Source organism: Pichia kudriavzevii, chromosome 3 (assembly GCF_003054445.1).
Source record: "Pichia kudriavzevii chromosome 3, complete sequence".
Classification (NCBI taxonomy): domain Eukaryota; kingdom Fungi; phylum Ascomycota; class Pichiomycetes; order Pichiales; family Pichiaceae; genus Pichia; species Pichia kudriavzevii.
In genome coordinates, this window is record NC_042508.1 from 1,195,343 (window position 1) to 1,219,079 (window position 23,737).

The 23,737-nt window shown below is 37.0% G+C and overlaps 15 protein-coding genes across 15 annotated transcripts; 5 read left to right on the forward strand and 10 right to left on the reverse strand.

Annotated features, from left to right (window-relative positions):
• Window positions 1-23: 23 nt before the first annotated feature.
• C5L36_0C05550 (uncharacterized protein) lies at window positions 24-941 on the reverse strand (the record flags this gene model as incomplete). The annotated part of the gene is made up of 1 exon (XM_029466241.1): window positions 24-941. One exon carries the CDS (start codon window positions 939-941, stop codon window positions 24-26), a length of 918 nt encoding a protein of 305 aa, XP_029322101.1.
• A 260-nt stretch (window positions 942-1,201) lies between these two features.
• On the forward strand, window positions 1,202-2,116 carry C5L36_0C05560 (uncharacterized protein; the record flags this gene model as incomplete). Its single annotated transcript, XM_029466242.1, has 2 exons — window positions 1,202-1,273; window positions 1,364-2,116. The coding sequence occupies 2 exons, from the start codon at window positions 1,202-1,204 to the stop codon at window positions 2,114-2,116; spliced, it is 825 nt and encodes a 274-aa protein (XP_029322102.1).
• A 165-nt stretch (window positions 2,117-2,281) lies between these two features.
• Window positions 2,282-3,841, reverse strand: C5L36_0C05570 (uncharacterized protein; the record flags this gene model as incomplete). Its single annotated transcript, XM_029466243.1, has 1 exon — window positions 2,282-3,841. The coding sequence occupies one exon, from the start codon at window positions 3,839-3,841 to the stop codon at window positions 2,282-2,284; it is 1,560 nt and encodes a 519-aa protein (XP_029322103.1).
• A 236-nt stretch (window positions 3,842-4,077) lies between these two features.
• Window positions 4,078-4,830, forward strand: C5L36_0C05580 (uncharacterized protein; the record flags this gene model as incomplete). Its single annotated transcript, XM_029466244.1, has 1 exon — window positions 4,078-4,830. The coding sequence occupies one exon, from the start codon at window positions 4,078-4,080 to the stop codon at window positions 4,828-4,830; it is 753 nt and encodes a 250-aa protein (XP_029322104.1).
• Window positions 4,831-4,921: 91 nt separating this feature from the next.
• Window positions 4,922-5,551, reverse strand: C5L36_0C05590 (uncharacterized protein; the record flags this gene model as incomplete). Its single annotated transcript, XM_029466245.1, has 1 exon — window positions 4,922-5,551. One exon carries the CDS (start codon window positions 5,549-5,551, stop codon window positions 4,922-4,924), a length of 630 nt encoding a protein of 209 aa, XP_029322105.1.
• A 302-nt stretch (window positions 5,552-5,853) lies between these two features.
• On the reverse strand, window positions 5,854-7,287 carry C5L36_0C05600 (uncharacterized protein; the record flags this gene model as incomplete). Its single annotated transcript, XM_029466246.1, has 1 exon — window positions 5,854-7,287. One exon carries the CDS (start codon window positions 7,285-7,287, stop codon window positions 5,854-5,856), a length of 1,434 nt encoding a protein of 477 aa, XP_029322106.1.
• Window positions 7,288-7,550: 263 nt separating this feature from the next.
• Window positions 7,551-9,530, reverse strand: C5L36_0C05610 (uncharacterized protein; the record flags this gene model as incomplete). Its single annotated transcript, XM_029466247.1, has 1 exon — window positions 7,551-9,530. One exon carries the CDS (start codon window positions 9,528-9,530, stop codon window positions 7,551-7,553), a length of 1,980 nt encoding a protein of 659 aa, XP_029322107.1.
• A 386-nt stretch (window positions 9,531-9,916) lies between these two features.
• On the reverse strand, window positions 9,917-10,936 carry C5L36_0C05620 (uncharacterized protein; the record flags this gene model as incomplete). The annotated part of the gene is made up of 1 exon (XM_029466248.1): window positions 9,917-10,936. The coding sequence occupies one exon, from the start codon at window positions 10,934-10,936 to the stop codon at window positions 9,917-9,919; it is 1,020 nt and encodes a 339-aa protein (XP_029322108.1).
• Window positions 10,937-11,473: 537 nt separating this feature from the next.
• C5L36_0C05630 (uncharacterized protein) lies at window positions 11,474-13,951 on the reverse strand (the record flags this gene model as incomplete). Its single annotated transcript, XM_029466249.1, has 1 exon — window positions 11,474-13,951. One exon carries the CDS (start codon window positions 13,949-13,951, stop codon window positions 11,474-11,476), a length of 2,478 nt encoding a protein of 825 aa, XP_029322109.1.
• A 540-nt stretch (window positions 13,952-14,491) lies between these two features.
• C5L36_0C05640 (uncharacterized protein) lies at window positions 14,492-15,439 on the reverse strand (the record flags this gene model as incomplete). The annotated part of the gene is made up of 1 exon (XM_029466250.1): window positions 14,492-15,439. One exon carries the CDS (start codon window positions 15,437-15,439, stop codon window positions 14,492-14,494), a length of 948 nt encoding a protein of 315 aa, XP_029322110.1.
• Window positions 15,440-16,055: 616 nt separating this feature from the next.
• Window positions 16,056-16,940, forward strand: C5L36_0C05650 (uncharacterized protein; the record flags this gene model as incomplete). Its single annotated transcript, XM_029466251.1, has 1 exon — window positions 16,056-16,940. The coding sequence occupies one exon, from the start codon at window positions 16,056-16,058 to the stop codon at window positions 16,938-16,940; it is 885 nt and encodes a 294-aa protein (XP_029322111.1).
• Window positions 16,941-17,025: 85 nt separating this feature from the next.
• On the reverse strand, window positions 17,026-17,346 carry C5L36_0C05653 (uncharacterized protein; the record flags this gene model as incomplete). The annotated part of the gene is made up of 1 exon (XM_029466252.1): window positions 17,026-17,346. One exon carries the CDS (start codon window positions 17,344-17,346, stop codon window positions 17,026-17,028), a length of 321 nt encoding a protein of 106 aa, XP_029322112.1.
• Window positions 17,347-17,706: 360 nt separating this feature from the next.
• C5L36_0C05655 (uncharacterized protein) lies at window positions 17,707-18,180 on the forward strand (the record flags this gene model as incomplete). The annotated part of the gene is made up of 1 exon (XM_029466253.1): window positions 17,707-18,180. One exon carries the CDS (start codon window positions 17,707-17,709, stop codon window positions 18,178-18,180), a length of 474 nt encoding a protein of 157 aa, XP_029322113.1.
• Window positions 18,181-19,392: 1,212 nt separating this feature from the next.
• C5L36_0C05660 (uncharacterized protein) lies at window positions 19,393-21,486 on the forward strand (the record flags this gene model as incomplete). Its single annotated transcript, XM_029466254.1, has 1 exon — window positions 19,393-21,486. The coding sequence occupies one exon, from the start codon at window positions 19,393-19,395 to the stop codon at window positions 21,484-21,486; it is 2,094 nt and encodes a 697-aa protein (XP_029322114.1).
• Window positions 21,487-21,613: 127 nt separating this feature from the next.
• On the reverse strand, window positions 21,614-23,656 carry C5L36_0C05663 (uncharacterized protein; the record flags this gene model as incomplete). The annotated part of the gene is made up of 1 exon (XM_029466255.1): window positions 21,614-23,656. One exon carries the CDS (start codon window positions 23,654-23,656, stop codon window positions 21,614-21,616), a length of 2,043 nt encoding a protein of 680 aa, XP_029322115.1.
• Between the last annotated feature and the right edge of the window lie 81 nt (window positions 23,657-23,737).

Genomic DNA, 23,737 nt, shown 5'->3' on the forward strand with positions numbered 1-23,737 from the left:
CGCTGTCATTAATAATACACTGTTTATAGATCATGTAAAGAATTATAATGTTCACCTAATCCAAAGGCGTGTTGATAATATACTAACTTAAGTTCTGGATTAGACCCTTGTTCATTCATACGCAACGGTGCTCTACCGCTCATCATGACGGAAATTGGACAATCATAAACTTTAGACAATGCCAGAATTTCTAAATCGCCACCCCACATGGCAGTATTAACAATTTGATCAACATAATCATCAATGTTTTTCATTGTCATGGTTTCTTCATCAAATAAGAAAGGAATAAAATCATCTGAGTTAGCTATTATATAATCACCTGCCTCTTTACGTAACTGTTGAACTGTTGCTTTGATGCCATGACGTACTTTTAGCTGATCAGCAATGGATGAGAATAAGCAATGGCCGTCAGGAATAATTTCAACCTGTTTGACACTTTGCATATCACACAGTTCCTGTAAGTTTCTCAGTTCAATTCCACGCAAATCAGGTTGCTTATCTTGCTCTTTCCTAGCTTCATCCTGTATTCGTTTGATTTCTGCTTCTCTTTTAGCCAATCTTTCCTTCTGTCTGTTTTTCTTTTTCGTCTTTCCACCGTTGGAGATGGCTGATGTTTGTGCTGGCTTGGGGGGGTCCTCTTTAGAAGCTAACTCTAGCTGGGCAAGCAATTTTTCTGGCGTTAGTTCTTCATCACTATCCTCTTCTTTTCCCTCCGGTACACCTTGGTTTTCCAAAACTTGACCAGCGCCAGCTTTAAAGGCCTTCAATTCTTCTTCGTGTTTTCTTTTAAGACTTTCTTCTAATTCTTTAATTTCCTTAAGGACTGTTTTACGTGTATTTTTGTTAGCCTGTTTCTTCATACCGGTAATTCGGCCAGTGAGCTCTTTAGATTCCCGTTTGTGTCTCAACAGCATTGACTCCTCATTTTCAATACAATCCATGATATGTTGTCTGTGATACAATAGCACTACACCGAAAGATAAATGAACTACGAAAAACGATTATACTTATAAAGTAATAATCAACCTTTACGTAGTAGATTTCAGTTTTCGAGAAAGGCTGATTTTTTTTTTTAAAAATAATAAGAGAAAAAAATTGAATGTAATAAAGAAAACACAAATCGTGGATTCTTTACCAAACTGCATAATTATATATCTACTCGTTGTAAAGTCTTCAGCAAAAAGCTATATCAGATCAAAACATGGGTTTTTTTTGGGCTTCAGTTCCTACCTCAACAGAGCAACCTAGTTCTTCTCAAAAATCTTTTGCAACCGTATGATATTTTACCCCTCCCTCTTCTCCTTTTCATCGAATTAATTACTAAACGCTGATACTAACCTCGATTCTTGTTTGTTCTTGATAGTCTCCTCCACCAGGATGTCCTATGCACGAGTCAAACGTTGATTCAAAACCCTCTGCTTGCCCTGTTGTGAACAAGGATGGCAAGGACGAAATCAACCCGTTAACCAATATGCCATACGATATCTCAGTGCAGAAACAACCAGGACAAAAAATTGACCTGCCTACCGATAGAACGTTGTCTACAATTCCACGTGGTCTTGATACTAAAGAGGGGGTTTGGGAGTACCCATCTCCACAGCAAATGTTTAATGCGATGATTAGAAAGGGTAAAGGTGATGTTCCAGAGGATGCAGTTGAAAGTATGGTTAGTATTCATAATTTCTTGAATGAGGGTGCATGGGAGGAAATCGAAGAATGGGAAAAACCTTATACTGAACAAACGCACATCGAACCAAGGCTTTTGAAGTTCACTGGTAGACCGGATGCTTTATCGCCAAGGGCAAGATATTACAATTTTATGTCAAAAATTTTCCCAGATAAATATGGGACTGAATTACCATTTGACAGACACGACTGGACGGTTTTGAGGAATGATGGAAATGGCAACTGGAAAGAAGTCAGATATGTCATTGATTATTATTCCGGTGGCGACGATGATTTCGGAATGCCATCATTTTACTTGGATGTTCGTCCTGGTTTAGACAATCTTGATAATGCAGTACAAAGATGGAACCATTGGAAAGAAGAAATGAAACCTACATGGGACAAAGCACTGGGTAAAGATGTTCATTCTGATACGAAGAATAAAAGATAAACCTTTTTTTGCGTTATCAAGAGATTGGATTATAACTACATTCTTGAAATTGTTTCACTTTTGAATTGCTTTTCATTACCTTTCTCTTTTTTGTCCCTACACACAACTATTTAATTAACGAAACTGTAATCTTGTCTATATATCATTTAACAATATCATACTTATTCAATTCCAATAACATGCCTCACTAAAATAACTACTTATTTTAAGATTTTTCCTCCACCACACTTTTACCAATTCAACTAAAAACTCACAATCTGAAGCACTGTAGGGGTCTAAACCTAACTGTTTTATATCATGGGCATCAACTGTTAAATCAGCCGTTTCAGATTTTTCAACAATCTCAATCAACCCATTGAATAGCTTTAGTGTAAGCTGTTGGAAATACCCTACTATAGTGATGATCTGTTCAGTGTAATCATCGGGGAATTCATCAAAAAATTCAAATTCAATATTAAATTCCTCTGAAATAGATTGGAAAGACTCACCTGCGGATGCCCACCATGAAAGCCCAGTCCAAATATACTCTTGGAAAGATCTTTTTTCGCTAACATCATGAGCAATTGGACATTCTTGGTTGGTGTTATTTAGGCTAGAGTATAAGATCTTATATCTTTCATGATCTTTTGGTGAGGCAAACTCATTTTTATCTGTTAGAAGATTCGTAACTTCAGGTAATTGAAAAATGGGGTTTTTATGGATGATCGGTATTTTCACACCATAATCATAGATGGCCTTCTTGTCAAGAATAATATCATCTGTTGTAGAAGCTAAAAAGTTGTCATTGAATTCCGACAACATTTGGATGTCGTAAAGGACAACATTATACAATGGTTTGTGAAATAATAACCTAGATATATCTCTCTTGGTAGTTTTCTGTAAAGTTACCTCTATTTGTTTTGGTATTCCTGACAAGAGAGATAAACAAAACAAAATTTTGGACATATCACCAACACTGGAAGCCTCCTTTTTTACACCGTTAGTTTCATCAACAGCTTGAGTCACTGGATCATGTGAAGAATAAAATATTACACGTTTTCGTAATAAAGATATCTTCCATAATTTGAAAATCAAGGGACCAAAATTGTTGACCATTGGAATCAATGAACTTATCATATGGTCTTTCGGAAAGACATCACCAGAAATTCCACTAAGTAAAGACAATTTAGAAGCTGCCGGTTTTAGCTTTGGTAATGTTTGCGATACCTCGATTGGAGAAGTCTGTAGTTTAAACGAATTCTTACCAAAGAACTGATTAAATTTTTCATAACAGTGCTCTGCTTCGGTACTCTCAGAAAAATCCATATATTCTTCTAACAAATTACCAAGATTCATTCTATAATCCCAGAAAACCGAATAAGTCCTAGGTTTCCAATCTGTAAACTCTTCAATTTTTTCTAAATGATGTGGGTCGATGAGTATACCCAAAGAGTACAATTTCACCTTACTTCTATCGACAGCTCCCTCTTTGTTTACCTGTCGGCAATGTTTATTTTGCTTGAATACTGATAACCCGTAGAGGATACCAGGAGAACTCAATTTTGAATGTGTAAAACAAATTGTGTCGGACTCTACGGAATGTAAACCAGATGGCATTGCTTTGAATTCCAAGCCATCGCTGTTATAAACATCATTGTCCACCGACTGAAACCATTTTAGCTCATAGCCGGTGTGGACGTCAAATTTTGCCAAGAACATGGCACATATCGGAGGTAGTGCTAGCATTTTCCCTGCTTATAGTGTCTTCAAAAGAAGAGAGGTTGTCATATACTGTTGATAGGGATGGGTCTCTTTTTGGCAACCAGGCGCTTCTCAGAAATATTTCATACACTAATATGCTCCCTGGCCTGCCTTACCTTCCTGAATTGTGATTTTCTGATCTAGGCTTGTCTCTCGAGTACTTTACTTCACACTTTGCTAAACAACTAGAACTCTACTCTTAAAAAACGACGGGGGAAGAAATGATTGAATACGGTAGTTTCAGTCTAATTTACCAAAATAGTGATGATTGCGTACATACCCCACCTCGAGGACATAAACGAGTTCATAGTCTTGAGGGTGAGCATGTGTCCACCACAACACCATTCAGTAGCAGTACCATTCAGCCTAAGGGGTGCTCTTTGCTTTTTCCTGGAGTGAAAAAAAAGAAGACAACAGAAGAGAAGAAAGTCAGGTTGAATAAGGAAAGAGTAGTGTCTAATTCTACGCCAGATATAATAATCAGACAGATTTACTTTCCCAAAGTCAATTTTAAAATGGTGATAGAACAAATGAAAGTTTTACGTTATATTCCATCAAATGCTGGAGTTTCATTTCCCTTGCTGGAGAAATGTGATGGGCTGTTGGGTGCAGAAATACCTTTATTGTTATTTCTATTTGATAGTTCTAACTTGTCATACCTTAAGTTTTATGAATTATTTTATGAAAAAAACATTCAAATTATAGGCATAACTCCTGAATACAGATATTATAACAATCAGAGCTATCCGATAATACTTGATACTAATGGAAAAGTAAGTAAGGCTCTGAATATACGAAATCCATTAGGTGGAGGAATTTACCCAATACCATCAATGTTTTTGTTTGACAGACATAAACAAGAGCTAATGAGAATCAAGCTAGGCTACGACCAAGGTGTTTTCTATGATTCCTCGTTGAAAAATAACTTGCTGTCAGTACTGATGGCTTGCGTTGACTATACTCTTAAAATTTGATTACAACTATTCCTAAGTAGCATTAATGTACACAAATACACAGACAAAAAAAACATATCTATGCTATGTATATATAATCTCAAATGCGTATCTACGATTCCACCAAATTCTGTCTTTCCTTATCAAGATTCTTGAATTCCTGTGTGCTAGCTTTAATCTTCTCGTTGATTGTATCTATTGCTTTTGAAATCCTATCAAGTTCTTCTCTTTCTCTCGCCTTCATATCATCAGTCAATAAAGTACCTGGTTGTTTGGTTAACAGTGCAAACATCTTTTCGGTAGGCTCGTTAAAAACGATCTCATCGTACTTTAGACTTTCCACTTTGCCATCCATACTAACGACTCCATTATAAGGGTGTAATTTCAAATGGTGTGCTAATAATACATTCTTTTCTCCACCTTCCGTATGAAAAAATATTTTGATTAAAATCTCAAACTCCCCCCATCCTGTTTCTGTAACCTCAAAAGGTGGTGATTCTATCGTCCTTGTTGAATTTGGATAAGTATCATGCAATTTAAAAACAACTTTCTTTATATACGTTGATAGATCGTTACCTGTTGGATCTTTAACAAAGACAGTCCATGAATGTGTATGATCCTTTGGTGCAGTTGGGGGTATCGGATTAATAGGTGAAAATTTGGTTGCTGTATTGCCATACACAATTGGTTTTGAGATAGATATTTGTTTTATTCGCTTATGTGATGATCCAGGTGGTGCCATGATTTGATTGTCTAAGAGGTTTAGTCAAAAGAATACACTTATAAGAGACTGAATCTATAGAAAAATAGTAAATTTGAAAAAAAACGCACGCACATCAATAGGTTTTGTATCTTCACATCTACATATAATTCAGTAATATTTTTGAATACACCGTATCTGTACATTAAATTCAGTTATATATTTATGTACAAACTCAAGATAAAGATACAAGAGTAAATACAAAGTCAAGGTAATCTAGTATAGTTTGAGGAAATGATTTACGTTCATCACTTCGGTGATAAGGGAAACTCATATTATTGGATTTAATCAGAAAATGAAGCCTTAAGAGGTTTAACTAAACCACCTTCCTTTGCAGCCATCTCATAGTAACCATAGATAGTAGTTGCTGCCATCAAAATAGAGGTACCTGAGCCTAGACAACCACACATATCAGAGATGACAGACAATGCACCGATTGTTGCACCACCAAAAGCTGCCGCAGTTGGAATAATTTTCTTCAACTCTTTATAAACAGAAGTTTCTCTGTGGCCAGCAATAACTAAGCCTTGATCCTTAAACTGCTTAGCAACATCCCTTGGAGAGGTACCAGACACCTCAATCCAAGTTTTGGAGAAAAAAGCACAAGTACCTAACACAAATGCAACATAAATAACTGTCTTGATTGGATCTAACATTGCTTCTTGGAAGTTGAGTGGAGGTTGCATGTAGTAAGATAAACCAGAAACTGCAAACAATTGTTGACCACCATGTGTTGCTTCCCAAGAACCAATTAACTTAACCAATAGATTATTTGGGAATCTGGAATATAACATCTGGGAAATAATAAAGATATTTGAAGTTAAGGCACTTTGTAACATGATAGGCATATTAGAGGTGTAGAATAGTCTAATTGGGTAAACATTCAATGGGCCTCTTTGTCTGGTGGATTTAATTGGTAAATCAACCCTTAAACATTGTAGATAAACAACGGCAGAGAAGATGATCAAAGTTGAGAAAACTTGTGACATGTTTGGTGCATTGTCTCTATAGAATGCGTCAATTAGGGCAGCTCTTTTGGAGGATTTAGTAAATAATAGATGAATAAATGCTAAAATAGCACCTTCGAATTCAGAACCTCTACCTCTATTGACTAAAGTAGGAGCAAAACATTTCCATACAATTGACTCACAAATCTTTGTGGACATAAATAGAGAAGTACCGGAACCTAAACCATAACCTTTTTGCAATAATTCATCAAGTAAGATGACCATCAAAGCAGCAAAAACTAGTTGCAAGATTAACAATAAACAAACACCATAACCTAAATCAGAAGGTCTACCATACATTCCTGTTAAAACATAAACTGTAGCTTGACCAAATGATAATAGAACAGCCATTAATTTCTGAGACACTTGCATCAAATCCCTATCTTCTTTACTTTCTGGATTGAAAGAGATGATTTGTGTACCTTGTAACAACTGGAAGATCATACCTGATGTAACGATTGGAGACACACCCAATTCCATCAAAGTACCTCTATTGGAGGCCAACATCATTCTCAACCAAAACAATGGGTCACTAGATTCGCTAGATGTGATACCGTAAAGAGGGATTTCACTCATCACTAGGAAAATGAGCAATGTGACACCAGTCCACATCATTTTCTGGTTGAAAGGAACCTTCCTCTCTGGAGCCAGCACTTCTGGGAGGTATGGTTGGAAAGGCTTAACTAGGTCTAGAACACGGAAGCTGCTCATTATGCTGTTGAATGAGAGACTGAACGTAAAGGTTAAAGGTACACCTACTAAACAAGTAAGTTCTTAACACACGAAGAGGAGAAGAAATGCCAGCTCACTGGTAAATCATGAAAATCAGAAAACCGAGGAAGAAAAAAAATAGACGTGGCACTTTCACGCACAAACAATGAAATTCTCCTTACTGTACAGCAATATACTGTAATAGTGTGAGCTACATGCAATATCTCTTATGCTATATAGTATGAAGTGGCTAAGGTTCGTAATTAGGCATTGGTTGGTCCATCGTAGCTTCCAACATATGTCCATCCTCCAAACTGTCTCTGCACGGATTCACTTAGGTAATCATCCACAACTGAATCCATCGGTCTCTCATCGGTAAATTCAGAACTAATATTGGAAATATCCATAGAATTCTTAACTTGTGGCTTATATGGTGGGATATAGCCTTTACTATTCAACTTGTCCCAATCAATGTCTTTAAAGAACTCGTGGTCCTTTATTTCCTTTACACCGTGATAACCTAGTCTCTTTGTTGGATCTCTATTCAATAATCTCGCAATAACATCCTTTGTAACCGGATCCATGTCATTGGGGAAAATCAGTGGATCTTCTAAAATTTTCTTATACATTGTTGGTACGTCTTCGTCATAGAAAGGAGGAAGAGATGTCAGCATTTCGTATAATAGAACACCTAAAGTCCAGAAATCAACTACTCTAGTATACCCTTTATTCAATAACAACTCTGGAGCTAAATACTCAGGCGTGCCACAGAAAGTGTTGGTCTTTTGGTCTAGTTTCATGTTAATCTTACATAAACCAAAATCACATAATGCAATATGCCCCTGATAATCAAGTAAAATGTTCTCAGGCTTCAAATCTCTGTAGACAATATTCAAAGAATGCAAGGTTTCAATAGCTGATAATAATTCACAAATGTAAAACTTAGCTCTTATCAATGGGAAACGCCTTGCCTTTTGTAAATGATAAAATAATTCTCCCCCATTTATGAATGACAAAACAAGATATAGTTTTTCGCTTGACTGAAAGGCAAACTTTAAAGGTACAATAAATGGACTATTGACTCTACTTAGAACAAACTTTTCAGCCAACGTGTGAGTCACTTCCATTTTGTTAACAATATGGGCTTTCCTGATTGATTTTAAGGCATAAATTTTCCCAGTATCCTTCTTTCTCACTTGCATCACCTTACCAAACGAGCCTTTACCAATGACTTTCAATAAATCAAAATCATCTATTGATAAAGCTTTATTTTCTTTGGTTAACGGTTTGAAGTCCAATGTTAGGTTCAACGAACCAATCAAGTCTTCATCGGTATAAGGATTCTTCAAATTTAGCCATTGATGGTTCAAAAGTCTAACTGGATGTGATTGGCTGGCACTATTATTCAGGTTTAAGTCTGATAATTTTACAATTATAGATCCAATCAAATGATCTTCCTGTTTGTTTGACTCAAGCAACGAACCTGGGATTCTAATATAAATTTGGATATTCAAATTAGCATTCATCGGTGATGTAACATCAAATACAGTCACACTGTTGAACTTTGTATTTGCAATTGTGTTACCGACAGAGCCGATCTTCTCACTCGAGTTCTCTACCTCAATAATTGCGTAGACTAGGTTATATTGAGCAACAACATTTTTATTTGGTTCTGTTGAGCTGTTTATTCTCAAAGTCGAAGGTAAATAATAAGATAAGTTAGTGTTTATTGCATCGTCTAATGAATCGTTTAACTTATTGATTTTAGAAATCAGCTCATCTTCATTGATATGTTGGCCTAGACTGGCCAATTTAGTCAAAATTTGCTTGTTGATCCTCAAAGGTACGGGTATTTCCAAGTCTTTCGACGAATAAACCTTAACCGTCAATAGTCCTGGCTTCATCCTACTTGTGCTGTGAAAGTCTCTTGGTAATTCCTTCTCTAACACTGGATCAGTATTTTCCAAATTTGAGGTTATTAGAGTTGGAGTTTCTTCATCTATACGTACGTTTGCAACATCATTGGCAAGTTTGTCGACATCGCTGTTGATGAGTGTCTTGCGGGAGTTCGAAAATGTCGCATGTTCTGATGAATCCACCGGTGTTTTGAGGTTGTCACCTATATGTGTTTCTGTATTTGCACTATTAGTGGTATTAATACTCAAGTCCAGACTTGGCCTTGAATACGAGGGCTCGGAACGGTCGTCGCCTTTCCCCTTGAACAACTTCTTCCAGTTGGACATGTTTGCTTATTGATGCTTCTACAGTGAATAGACAAAAGGAATGGTGAGAGTCTACTGCTAGAAAGATGACGAGGGGTTAGGATAAACCAAAATCACTCTTACGTTGGTCTCCCTTCTCTTTTTTTTACTAAGAAACCACAACGGAAGCGCTCCACATATCTATAAATAATAAACACGGCGTACACGTTTCACCTTCCTCCCCCCTCCGTAGTTTCCTTGTTTTGCAAGCACCAAACTCCAAACTCTACGTACAAATCGCTTTCATTAATTAAACCATCTATATAATAAGCTAGGGAATATATATATATGTGTGTGTGTATGTGTATTTTCTTTCTCATGCCACAAATTTAAAATAAGAAGGAATAAACTGCCAGTGTTTATTCAACCTATTTCTTGATGAATTTTAGCAAATTCTCAATTTCAGTTTTATCACCTAACCAAATACCACTTCTTTCGTGGATCTTCTTTGGAACTAAATCCAAAATTCTTTCACCCTTATCATTGACAGCCATACCACCAGCTTGCTCGAGTAATAGTGCCATGGGGAAACATTCGTACAAGATCCTCAACTTTCCGGTCTTGGACTTTGAATCTGCTGGGTAACCGAAAACACCACCATACAATAACGTTCTGTGGACATCGGCAACCATGGAGCCAATGTACCTTGCCGAATAAGGTTTGTTGCCATTTGCCTCACTTGGAGATTTCAACGATTCAATGTAATCTTTGATTTCTTGACTCCAGTAACAAGAATTACCTTCATTGATGGAGTATATCTTTTTTTTGTTTTCAATCTTCAAGTTTGGATAAGTTAAAATAAACTCACCCAAATGTGTATCTAGAGTAAACCCATTAACACCCGAGCCGGTGGTCAACATCAAATGCGCAGATGCACCATACATGGTATAACCAGCAGCAACCATCTCGTGACCAGATCTCAACACGTCATTGATTGAACCTGTTGAACCTGGCTGGAGTCTGTAGACACCGAAAATCGTACCAACAGAGACACCAGCATCTAAATTGGATGATCCATCAATTGGATCGCAACAAACCGCATAGTTTCCAGATGCGCCTTCAAAGATAATCAAATCTTCTTGCTCCTCCGACACTAACACCTTGACGTTACCTGAACCTTTCATTGCATTGATGAAAATATCATCACCAATAACGTCCAATTTTTTTTGGTCGTCACCTGTGGAATTTGTTTGGCCATAGAGACCAATTAGGTTAATCAACTCAGCCCTTCTGATGGTATGAGCAATAAATTTAAATGCATATTGCAAGGCATTTAAAAGCAACGTGAGCTCACCCGTGGCATCTGGGGCATTTTTCTGTTGTTCCTCAATGATAAAACGAGTAAGTGTGACAAGGTCTGTCTTAATAGTGTGGTTAGACTCCGACATGGTTGTGCTCTTCTAAATGCTGTTAATAACCAAGCCCCTTTTTTTTCGTTCAACTTCTTCTTCTTATTCTTTCCCAATCGGCTCCTTTTTCAACCCATTGCATTCAAAGAAAGGAGATCCCCCCGCATTTATAGCTTTTTGATATACCCCGGAACCAAGATACAGACAATTTCCGAAAATGGGAAATGTGGATGGAAATGGGAATGAAAACGAAAATGAAAACGAAAATGAAAACGAAAATGAAAACGAAAATGAAAATGTAAATGTAAGTGTAAATGAAAATGAGAATCGGAAATGAGAATCGGAAATGGGAATTAGAAATTAAAATCTAGAAAACTCCGGGAGAGGGAGGAGAGTGGGGAGAATAATTTCTCTCGTCGCTTGCCTCTCTCACTATCCAAATTGCTCGGTGTTTGAAATCCCCGTTTAATTTTTTTTTTTTTTTTTCCTTCTAACCCTCCATGCCCCGGGATTTCCACTCCTTGGCTCGTTTTATTTTGCCAATCTTCAAATGGTCACTTTTTTGGGTTTGGCTTCTTAGAGGTTGTTCATTCTCATGTAAACAAGGAGTTTCCACATTGTCTTAATGGCAAATCCATCAAATTCCACCTCTACTTGCGGCTGGGGTTTTTCAGCCCCGGTCTTACGATTCATATCATTGGGGTCATAATCTAACGAGAAAAACCCGCTCCCATTTTGTGAAAAATCCGTCAATAACATGTCCACGCTTTTCTCATGGATCAGCTTGTTTTGAGCAACCTTAAACCAGCGCTTCGGCTTTAAGTTTTCCATATTGGGATAGTTCCATTCCCGGATAAACTGGCCCTTCTCTAAAATGAATGATTTGACATTCATCTCCGTTATAGGACACTCGTCCCTAGCCTTTCTTAATGCATGGTATTTCTCTTCAACATTCACTTCTTCTTCTTCTCCAGACCCATCTCCATTTCCAAAGATGCTTTCCAACGTCATGCTCTTCAAATACCTTTGGACTATCTCCGTTCGGTTGCTGAAAAATGCACATATTCGAACCAAAGTCAAGCCAATGATTTGAAACTCTCTATTCTGGATCTTTTTGAATGTTTTCATAAGCCCCTCTCTGTTGAAGTTGAACATGAACCATCCATTACCATAGAACCCATTCGACGAAAAGGCATTGATCGATGGTATAGTAACTTGTAATATCTCACTGGTTACAACATAGAATAAATAGATTACGATTTTCTCATCATTCAATCTTCCGTCATGAACCTCATAGTTTAAATTACATATGTCTCTCGGTATGATCGACTGGAATTCGTTCAATATCCGTAACATATATCCAACATCGTAGTTCATGATTGTATCGTTTCTGTAATTATCCCTAATCAGTTTACAATGCTTATGGAGGAAAATCTTCAAATTCTCATAGTCAACGTTGTTCAAATATTTTGAATTGAGTCTCTCCAACATCCTCTTGATTTCGTCCAAATTATCATGGTTGTAATTCCGAAGCAACAGATATTTGAAATCCAAGGTTAGAAACTTTGACAATACATTGCTCCCAGATAATCGCAAATCCGTCTTGGTCTTATCCATAATAACCGAGTACATACCAGTTGAAAATATTCCGATTAATTTGACATTTTTTTTCCCTTCATCATAGTTAATATTGAATTTTAGACCATTCTTAAAATGAAATGCCAAGCATAAATTTAAAACAAAAAATGAAGAAGATAATAAGGATAATCGAGCCTCTAAAAAGTCGTCATATTCAGGTAGATACTCCTCCTTAATGATTCGAGTAATTAAATCAATCAATACCACCGAGGAGTTCTCCAGTGCTGAAGATATCGAGATCTTCTCCTTGTATTTAACCAGCGGTAATATATCTTGCTTCATGATGATATTCTTGAAGTAGTCAATTGATAACAGCTTGATTGAATTTCTTAATAATTTGCAGAATATTTGCAATATCGCCATGATTTGTATTCTGGACCCAATTATAAATTGATAAACATCTTTCCTATTATATTTCAAGGCCAATCTGGTCAAATCTCCCTTTAATATACAGTCGTTAATCAACTCAAGTTTTTCATATTCTTTGTTTAATATCTCAATTTCTTTATTCCTATTGATATTAAAGGTCTTGTTCACAACTCTACTTGTTCCACCCAAGGGTATAGAGAAATTCATTTCGAAATCATTTATAATCTCAAGCTGTTCATTTGATTTGAAGGTTGTTAATGGGATATAATTTCCAATATTGATTGATTCATTATATGGTATTTCAACCCCAATAGATGGGGGTAAAACAATTCCTTCTAATTCATGGGCTTGATACACAATATTTCTATGGGCATTATAATTTAAGAGCTGGTCGTTTCTCAAATTGATTTGGCGTGTAGGTGCATAAATATATTCATTTTTGCGTGGGTTATTTACCGCATACAGTGGAGAATCGTCAATATGTTTACTGATTTTATCTTCTTCTTCCTCATCTTCTTCCTCCTCCTCTTCCTCCTCCTCTTCCTCCTCCTCCTCTTCCTCTTCTTCTTCAGACTCATCAGCCTCGTTGTCATTTTCAGCTTCATGGTCTCTTTCGGCAAATTCGCCGGTCTGTCTTTTTCGCATCTTACTCTGCTCATAGTGACTTATCTGTATTTGATGAATTTGAAATGGTGTCATTGTAAGATACGAACATTGAATACCTCTCTTAGAACAAAACGAACAAATTGGTAATTTCTCATCACATTTCAATTTCCTGGCTTTACAATCGGCACATCCATTTTTAGAGTTTTTATGTTTCCTGCGTAGCTTCTTAAATGTAAGTTTGGCATTATCTCCACCGCTTTCCAAAGAGTTAATTTGAATCTCAGCATTACCATTATTACCCTTGGGTTGATTAGTGATTCCACCTGTACATTCTTCATCATTCGCCTTCTCTCGAGGCGTACTTACGTCGACCAGCATGTCGTAAGGAGTATCACTGATTGCATTAACTTCCATAATAACTCTTTGGGGCTTAGCATCCATGTGTCTACTCCAAAAACCAAAATTACGGCACCTTCATGGAGACATTATATTGTATCGCACATCCTCATTCTGAAAAATGGGACCCCAATGCTGCATCTTTTTCCATGTATTACTCGCGAAAGATCTTCTTGCGCTCTCGCCCAAAACGGAAGTACATAATGTTCGCTTACATTAGTCCATTAGAGATTTGGAGCTAATTATTTAAACTCTACATGACAACTCGTAACTTACTATCATCAATCTTGTAGTTAAAGTTTTTTTCAGGCACATTTCTCCAACGGTCAGACCTATAAAACAATTTGCCAAATATCCTTTTTTTTAAAGAATAAACAGTTACTTTTGTATTGTTTACAAACACGTACATCATGCATAACTAGTATGCACATGTACCAAAACACAAGCGGCTTATTCTTTCAGCGAAGGAAAAAAAAAGTTACGAAAATCTTTTTTTTTTTTTGGAAGGGTTTTTTTGCAAGTATGGACACTAGAGACAAGTTTAAATAAATTAATGTAAAATAGAATGAAATAACGCAAATCAGTCTAAGAGCATGCAGTGACAAGAGAATTTTTGCATGTCTCTTGGACACTTTTCACAAGGGGTTTCTCTGCACCCAAATAACTTTCAAAGAGAAGCTCGGTGACCAATGGTTCATGAACAGTGCCAATGAATCTTGGTTCATTATGTTTCCCATTTTTATCTGCCGTTTGAACAGAAACCCTAATATATTGGTTTTCATCGATTTCCATGTACACCAATGAGTTCTTCCGTGCAGAAACCTTGGCTCTGTTGAAGACATCACGCAACTCATCGAGACCGTGGATCACACGGTTTGCCTCATTTTGGTCCTTCTCTTTCATTATTTTCTTATAATTAGGATTATTTTTTATTGTTCTGATGAAACCGTCACGTAGATGCGATAAGTCTGTGTTTCTGATTGCGCAGATCCTGGCAGTGAACCTGACGCCACTGGAGATCAAATTCTTGATGAGTATGTTTGAGACGTTGGGATCGGATAGTGCAACTGATAAGTTTTCAGAATGTTTCTTGTTTTGGTTCTCACTATTTACGTCATCCTCGTAAAAACTTTCAAGAAATTTGGAATTGAGAATCGAGGAGACTAGAGGTACATCGTCATGGGCGATGTATAGGCCTAGTGCATAAACTTTAAACTTCAAAAAGGAAACTTCTCTGATACCATAACCAATCAAATCGTAATTAGTTTGCAAAGGTTCCTTGACAGTCATTGGTAAGGCGTCGACACTGTTGATTACACTGACACTATCGGTAGCATCATCTGATTGCAAGGATTTAGAAAGGAAATAGACAGTCGACAAGGTAACACCGGTGGCGCCTAGAATGAAACCATATTGGCTATGAAAATGACGCTTAGGAGCCGTCGAGGTTGATAAACAACGGAAACGACTCAAGCCATATGCTGGCCGTGTTGTTCTTCTGAAAGCACGGAGAAGTGTAGCTTGGAAACGCATTGTATTTTCACCTTTGCAATAAGTGTTTATATATATACGTGTGTGTGTGGGTGTGGGGTGGGTGTAGGTGTATGTATTTACACTTACTTACTAAGACTGATGGGCTCATGACCGATAGTTGATTTCCCGCCTTCCATGTTAGTTGAGAAAATGGAAACTTAGAAATGTGTGTCATCAGAACTGTCGTTATACAACATTTTTCTCTGTCGCGGGAAAAAACTCCATTGAGCATATCTTGCCTTTGTTTACCACTTCTGTTCAGGCGTGAGGCGGCTATGATCTAACAAATAATTGTACACGATTATCCTTACCTCCTTGTCTCCTATTCAGCGATATATGTATAGTTTGGCATTTGTAAGATATGTAATCTTTAGTATATCTAAGAAAATTAATCTTTAGTTGTATCCGATTTACTCTAAAGTGCACGCAAGGACAGAACTTCCTCATTTGGTGAAAATTAGCGGTCGAGTCCCCAATACACACAATGAAAACGCAAAATATATAACAAATTGATTTCCGACTGGCTCTAACTATTTAACTATCTGCATTCTCTCTTGGTCTTCCATTGCATTCTTCATCAGTCGTTCAAAGCTATTGCAAAGTAATCGTTCAAGAAATGGTATTCGAGAGAAAAGCTAATGTTACTGTCCATGGTGGGCAACTGTTGCAATTGAAGCATGATTCCACATTTACAAAGACGCCAATGGACGTCAATGTCTACTTACCACCGCAATACAAGGACAGTGGTTCTAACAAGATTCCTGTGTTGCTCTATCTATCTGGATTGACGTGCACGCCTGCTAATGCTTCTGAAAAATCCTTCTTCACATATTTTGCATCTAAATATGGGTTCGCCCTAATTTTGCCAGACACGTCGCCAAGGGGAGCTGGGGTCCAAGGAGAAGACGACTCCTGGGATTTTGGAACTGGTGCAGGGTTCTACGTTGATGCAACAACTACGCCATGGAAGGACAACTATAACATGTACTCGTATATCTTGAAAGAGTTGCTGCCAAATGTGGGAGAAGAATTCCAAGGTATTGATGTCGTGAATCAATGCGCTATCACGGGACATTCAATGGGAGGATATGGTGCCTTGATGTTCTATTTGCGAAACCCAGGTAGATTCACCTCTGTCTCTGCATTTGCACCGATTGTCAATCCTAGTGTTGTTCCATGGGGTGAGAAGGCGTTTAAGAATTATCTTGGTGAAGATCTGACTGCTTGGTATGAGTATGATCCATGCCATTTGATCAAGGAATACAAGAGTGTCAATACAGACGAGAAGATTGTCATCCATGTTGGTACAAAGGACGTGTTCTATTACCGGGACCACCAACTAAGATGTGAAAACTTAGTTGAGGCCAGTAAGGGCACCTCAATGGAAGGAAAGGTTGACTTAAAAGTTGTTGAAGGGTATGACCATTCGTATTACTTTATTTCCACCTTTGCCGAAGAGCACTCCAAACACCATTTGAAATACTTCAAGTCAAAATTATAACAGCATTTTTGTTGAAGTTTTAATAAATAAATAAATTAACGGATATATAACTATATATACATATGTGTGTGTGTATCAAGAAGAACTACATACAACCGGCAGGACCAGCTAGTATGAGTAAACCAAGAAGGGAAGTCAACAAGAGAGCCAGGCCAATTGCAGTGAGTTTCTTTTTGTTTACGTTCCATGAGTTCCCTTGTACATGTGAGTAAGCAGGAGGGTTTTCGTACGGTGGTAGAGGACTGTCATGGTGATCAGTTTCTGCACCTGTCTTTGTGTTATCTTTATTATTTTGTAGTAGAAAGAGGGGGATGGCTGTATAGTCACGAGACACATATTGGAGAGGGTTTTCTGGATTTGTTTCGGGATCGTACTGAATGTCTTGCGGTTTCTTCAAGGAGGACATCTTTGTTTAGGTAGTGTTGTATGAATGCAGAGGGGTATTACCGGAGTGTCAAGAAAAAGAAGAAAGAATGTTTGAAGACCGATAAGAAGATACGGGCTTTGGTGGCTACATAATTTACGGCGGTATTTCTGTCATTACATTAATGGTGATGCGAGATAACGCCTGATAATGGATTTCAGGGTGGACAACGGTAGTTTTTGTTGTGACGCGACAAGGAGAGAGACGTCAGTTGATGTTCGCGGAAGTGTTGAATAAGTGGAAAGGAGAGTTTGAACAATTTCGTGGAGTAAATCAGGGGGATCTGGGACGGAAGATATTTAAGTTAATGAGCACAAGAGTAAGTCAGTCATGCAAATACAGATGCAGGAGAACAACCATGGAGGCAGTGGCAGTAGTAGCGGCAGTTTAGGGCACGAGACGCTCTACGAGGCCGTGAACCATTTCAACGGACGCGAGGTGCAGGCACTGCTGGCAGCCAACTTCAACGAATACGTAAAGGTTGCAGAGACCTACACCGAGGGTGTCTTCAAAAGAGGAGGTGTTCGACAAGGCGGAGACGACGACGTAGACGGGGGGTTTACGACGGTTTCCAGTGGGAACCACAACAATGGAAATGCGGGTACCAATGGACGTGGACGGGACCTATTGGGAGAGTTGAGCAAGAGCATGGACCATCTTTCCCGAGGCACCGGTAGTGGATACCGAGGACGTGGACATAATAACAACAATAACAACAACAACAATACTAATACTACTATTAATAATAATAATAATAATAATAATAATAATAATAGCAATAGTACCAATAGTACCAATAATAACCGTTATAGATGATATAGTGGCCTATATAACAATTACAGGGGACCTTCCTTATCTTAACACGAGACCTCATAGAGGACGCAAATTGAGAGTCGCTGAAATTTAAAATTCACTCGAGGATTGAAAGCACCGTCCTTTTTACCTTTTGTTACTTTTTTTCGTGTTTCCTGTTTCGGCGACGAAAAACAAAAAAGAAGCGCGCCTTTTTGCAAGGCCATTTTTCTGTTGCATTCCTTCCAGTAACGCGTGACGCGACAACGTAAACACAACAGTGAGCGCAAAACCCAATTTGTTTCTACTATGTTCTACTATATCCGATCATGCTTTCCCAGAATCAACTCCAGTTTATTTCGACTAACTTCTTATTTATATCTCCCATCTACCTTTATCTTGAAAAAAAATATTACTGAGGAAACAATACAGCTACTAATACAACTTTCCACAAAGAGTGTATTTGGACTCTTCCCCTCTCCCCTCCTCTTTTTAAGTTTGTCCTTTGTTTTTTTTTATCTTTCTCATTTCTCGCTCAGTAGAATAAGAAAAACAAATATAAACGAAAACCAAAACAAGAAGAACATAAAAAAAAACCAAAACAAACAAAAACTAAAACTAGATCTACAACCCCGTTAAAGAGGCGTTCCTTTTTACTTTTACAACAGGGGCTTAGTAAGGTTTTTTCCTTTTGATCTTAGATAGTTAACCGTTAACCGCTATTCGCTATCTGTCCATTCGTTTATTTACTCATTCACCCATTCGTTCACATTCAGCCTCTACTACATATAAGGTCCGTTTCTTATCTGCTTTACAACGTACCATACGAGGTTGCGCATATTTAAAGACACAAACAAAAAAACGCGTACACACACACACACAAACGAATCAATTCGTTCTTTTTCTCATTCTCTCGTTCGCCACAATTTATCCGTGTTTTAAATATAAAACAAAGGCAAATTGTACATTATCAGAATCCATCTTTGCATCTCACGGCGAAAAAGAAAAAAAAAAACAAATAAAGTCGCTCGCTATTACATTTCCAGAATACTCTCGTCACACATCCTAATCATCAAAGTGCTCAAAGTTTACTTTAATTGGACCATACACCCTATAGAGATAGGACTCGATACATAGCATCACACACACCTTAAGATAGGGAGACATAAAGATAGATATCTATATCTATATACAGTTGACCATTTGTTCAGTCCTTCAATTGTTTCACCTCGTCACATGTCCATGCTTAACGATACCTACGCAGGTACGTGTGCTCCCTCGTTAGCCGAACCAATAGCAATACCTATTAATAATAGCGCCACAAGTGGTATTAATCCAAATGGAAGTAGTACAGGCACACCTACCACATCCGCTAACACCCTAACCTTTAATAATGATACTGGAATTAGGAAAGATCCATCAGAACATCTCGATACCTCAAATAGAAATATCTTAGCTCCTCCTAATAACGTTCCCAAACGTGGTCATAGACATCGAAGGTCGGCTGCCATATCGGGTGATTTCGATACTTCTACATTTCTACAACCTCCAACAAGTAATTTAAATTCCCATTCTTTATCGAAATCTTTACCTTCATCCCCAATAAGAAACTCGTCTAATGGGAATTCCATCAACGATTTATTATTAGAATCTTCATCGCCTAATAAATATAGTCCTTGCATGGCAAATTCAGCTTTTTCGAATCTTCACAATAATATCAACAACAACAATAATAGTAATAATAATAAGTTCAATCCCTCTTCGAATTTATCTTCCACACCAATTAAACTCTACCTAACTGAAGAAACTAGGTTCTCGGATTCAAATTCAAATATACCTGATGCTATGATAGATTTAGATGATATAAATCACCGTCCTTTCAATTCGTCATCTTTACCAACTAGTTCAACTGGTAACCAACTTTTCCCCTCCTTGAATTTACCACCTTTGACACCAACTAATCAATCCACCATCAAGTTCTCTCATCATTTACCAAAACATTCGATACTTTGTTCCCCTAAAAAGCAAGACGTCATGATTGTCGAAGAAATAACCGAAGAGAATAACACTTTTCATTTGGAAGATGACTCCTTTATTGATGACTTGGAAGATAACGACAGTAGCTATGAAAACTTGTTGCCCAATTCAGCTTCACAAAACGATTATCATTCAATGCTAATGTCCAAACATTTGAATAATTCTTTGACTTCAATTCCAACCAAAAATTCACAAACATCCTCATTGGCCTCGTCAACTTCCAATCAACAGATTCTAACTTCAAGCTCAAGTCCAAATCCTTTTTCAAATGTTAACACCCCTTCAATCTCCTCTCTTAAGGGAAAAGTTAGATACCAATCATATTACACCCAAAACTACAATTATAATTACAATTATAATCTACCGTCAACTCCAAAAAATAATTCTCAACCACCGTTCACTCAAAGATTAAACAATTCGACTTCAATGTCTCCAATTAAGCCCTCAATCAAATCTCCGTTTAGGTACCAAACCCTTCAATACGATCTGCCAGACAACTTCCACACGGAAAATCACCAACTAGATATTGACATTCATGTGAGTAGTGATTGTGATCTTAGCAGAGAAGGAGAAGCAGTTGAGCAAGAAAAAGACCAAGAAGAAAAAGATGGTGAAAATACGAAAGGGAGAAACAAAAACAGCAAGACTAGAAATTCTGATTTGAATTCCGTTCAAAATCTATCTCTAGACTCGAACTCAAACACACACATAAGTTCAAGTTCAACATTGAATTTGTCAACCAACTCAAACTCTAACTCTAAGTCGAAAGAAAAAATTGGCACTTCTAACAGTATTAAATTAAATCATAAGCACGAACGGTCGAACTCCTTTTTCTCTATACTCTCAAAAAAGATATCCCATCATAAACGTAAATCCTCAACTATTTCAAATTATACGGAGAAATCAATTATCGAACAGCAAACTAATGATGAGCTTTTGGGCCTGAATACATTCAATGATTCAACTTTAAATGAAGACTATACAATCACTCCTGATTGTTTAGGCGAACCCGGTCCAATGATAGAAATCTCTTCAAATGAAATCAATAAGCAGACTCATTCATCCTCTCCCTTGTCGATTTCCACATCTTCCTCAAATGCAAGACCAAACAATGCAAGCGATAATCACTACACTAAGCATTACCAAAAGCAATCATCTTCCCACAAACACAATTCTAGTCACAACCATAGCCATAGCCACAGTCTTAGCCATGCCAATACTAAAACGCATCATCATAAGAAGGGCTTATTTGGCTGGATGATAAAGAAAAAAGACAGGGTACACTCTCAATGAACAAATAAATGCATAATCATATATAACCATCTAACTTCAGTCACTCCTTTATTACCTTTTTAATGTTTACGATTACAATATAGAATTATAGTTTTAATAGCACTAATTAAACGAAAAGAATTACCACTCATCGAATATATATACCATTCGTTTTTTGCTTCTCAGTAACTGCAAACTCCTTATTAATACTCCATTTGCCTCCCGTTTCTTTTAAGATCGGAGCTTTCTCATCACTTAACATTCTCAAATTCTTTAAGGTTACATTCCCGTCAATTATATTTAACTTCTCACTGATTGCATCCGCTGCTAGTTCTTCATCTCTTTCCTCATCAAACAATCTCAAAATCATCCCCTGATATAGATTACAGTCTATCCTAGCAGTACCACCGGTATCCGTTGTATAATCTATTTCAACTCGAGACATCCAATTGTTTAACTCTAGCTTGAATTTCTTATTTATTCTCAATTTGTCTCTTATCCATCTCTTGTATTCCTTCAACTCCAACCCCATGTGAAGTGGCAATGCCATTTTCTCAGTATCTTCAACACCATATTCCTTGGGCAATCCAATAATGAAAGACCCAGTTAGTGTATTGTACTGCTTGAAATAGTCATAGCTTTTCATGAAGTTATCTTGTATCTCTGATATTTCTTTGATATCTAGATATTTCACCATCGCATCTATAACTTCATTCTCGCAGTCACTGATATTTATGTATATATTAAAATCTGCCTCAAACAAAGTACTTATCATTCGCTGAACATACATTGCTATATACCGCCTTTGAAATTTGACTCTTTCCGATAGTGAAAAATTAGAGATATGGTATTTGATACAACTGGTTAAGAATTTCAGCTCATTCTCTAATTTGTTTCTATCTTTATACCTAGGTAGATTTTTCAACTTGTAATCAAAATAATGTGCCAAATGTCCAGTCAAATCCTTATCTGAGATCTTGTTCCATTTTTCTTGTAGTAGTAAACCAAATTGTTTCTCAAGTCGTATGCTTGGAACTTTTAGAAATGCAAAGATGTTATTCAACTTTAGCAGCTTATCAATATAAGAAACCCAGTCTTTCAATCTATTGGCATGTGGTATAGGAACTTGCATAATCTTTCTAACAATGGCATTTTTAAATGCAAGCTCAATTGGCTGAAATGGCCACTCCAATTTTTCATAGCTCGTAATTTGTCTTTGGATCATATCCCGATCTGCTTCAATGTAGCCCATAATCAAGTCCTCAAACAATTGGGAAATCAGATCTACATTTTCATAGTATAATATAGATTTATTGTGAACCTTGGTTATGTCAAACTCCAGTTTAATCTTAAATTCATGTTCAATGGATTCTAGCTTATCTGAATATTGTTGAGCTCTCTTCAACATTATCTCACAACCTCCAATATTCCGCAAATCCTCGCACACTTCAGTACATACATGTGAATAAGCCTTTGCAAATAATGAAAGTATATTCATTTCAGTTGACCTTTGTAACATGCTACAAAACTTAAAAAACCTTGTAATCTTTTCATAATTATCTTGGATATTCCCCACATTTCGAACAATCTTTTTCATGTCCTCACACAGCGCAACTATACTTTTGTTCATTAGCCTCAATTTAGGCGATGAAATAGCAAACAATCGATCGTTACCTGGTTCGATACAATATTTCATAAATGCCATACATTTAATATATTTAAACTGAGATTCGGGGTATCCAGCATCTCCTAGTTTACATGATATTTCCTTATCATTAAGACGAAACCTTTTCTCATATCCCAAGGTCTTTATATCAGATATTCCATTTGCGTATGGGTAATATTTAGAATACTTTTCGTCTATAATTTTAGAGCACCTCTCAAAAAATTCATAAAGCGGATAGTCACTTGTTTCTGATTGGAAATTATTAGATGTATTCAAATAAAGCTCATCCATAAATCTAGCTGATTTCTCATATACTCTTTGAATGTCTAACTCATATTTTAGCTTCTTCAATACTCTTACAGATTGGGCAGATACATCACTGTGGTCAGCCTCAATTTTATGTTTCAGTTGACTAATCCATTCCTCCTGCCCAAGTTTGGAATCCTCGGTAAGATCATCTTTGGTTGTCGATATAAGCGAAGTAAAAATAGGTTTCTCTTTCACAAATTTAGAGGCAAATCCCATTGCAAGTTGTAACTATTGGACATGTATTAAAATATAAAAACTTGGAAAATCAGCATGTATTCGTATTCATAAGTGCCTGAT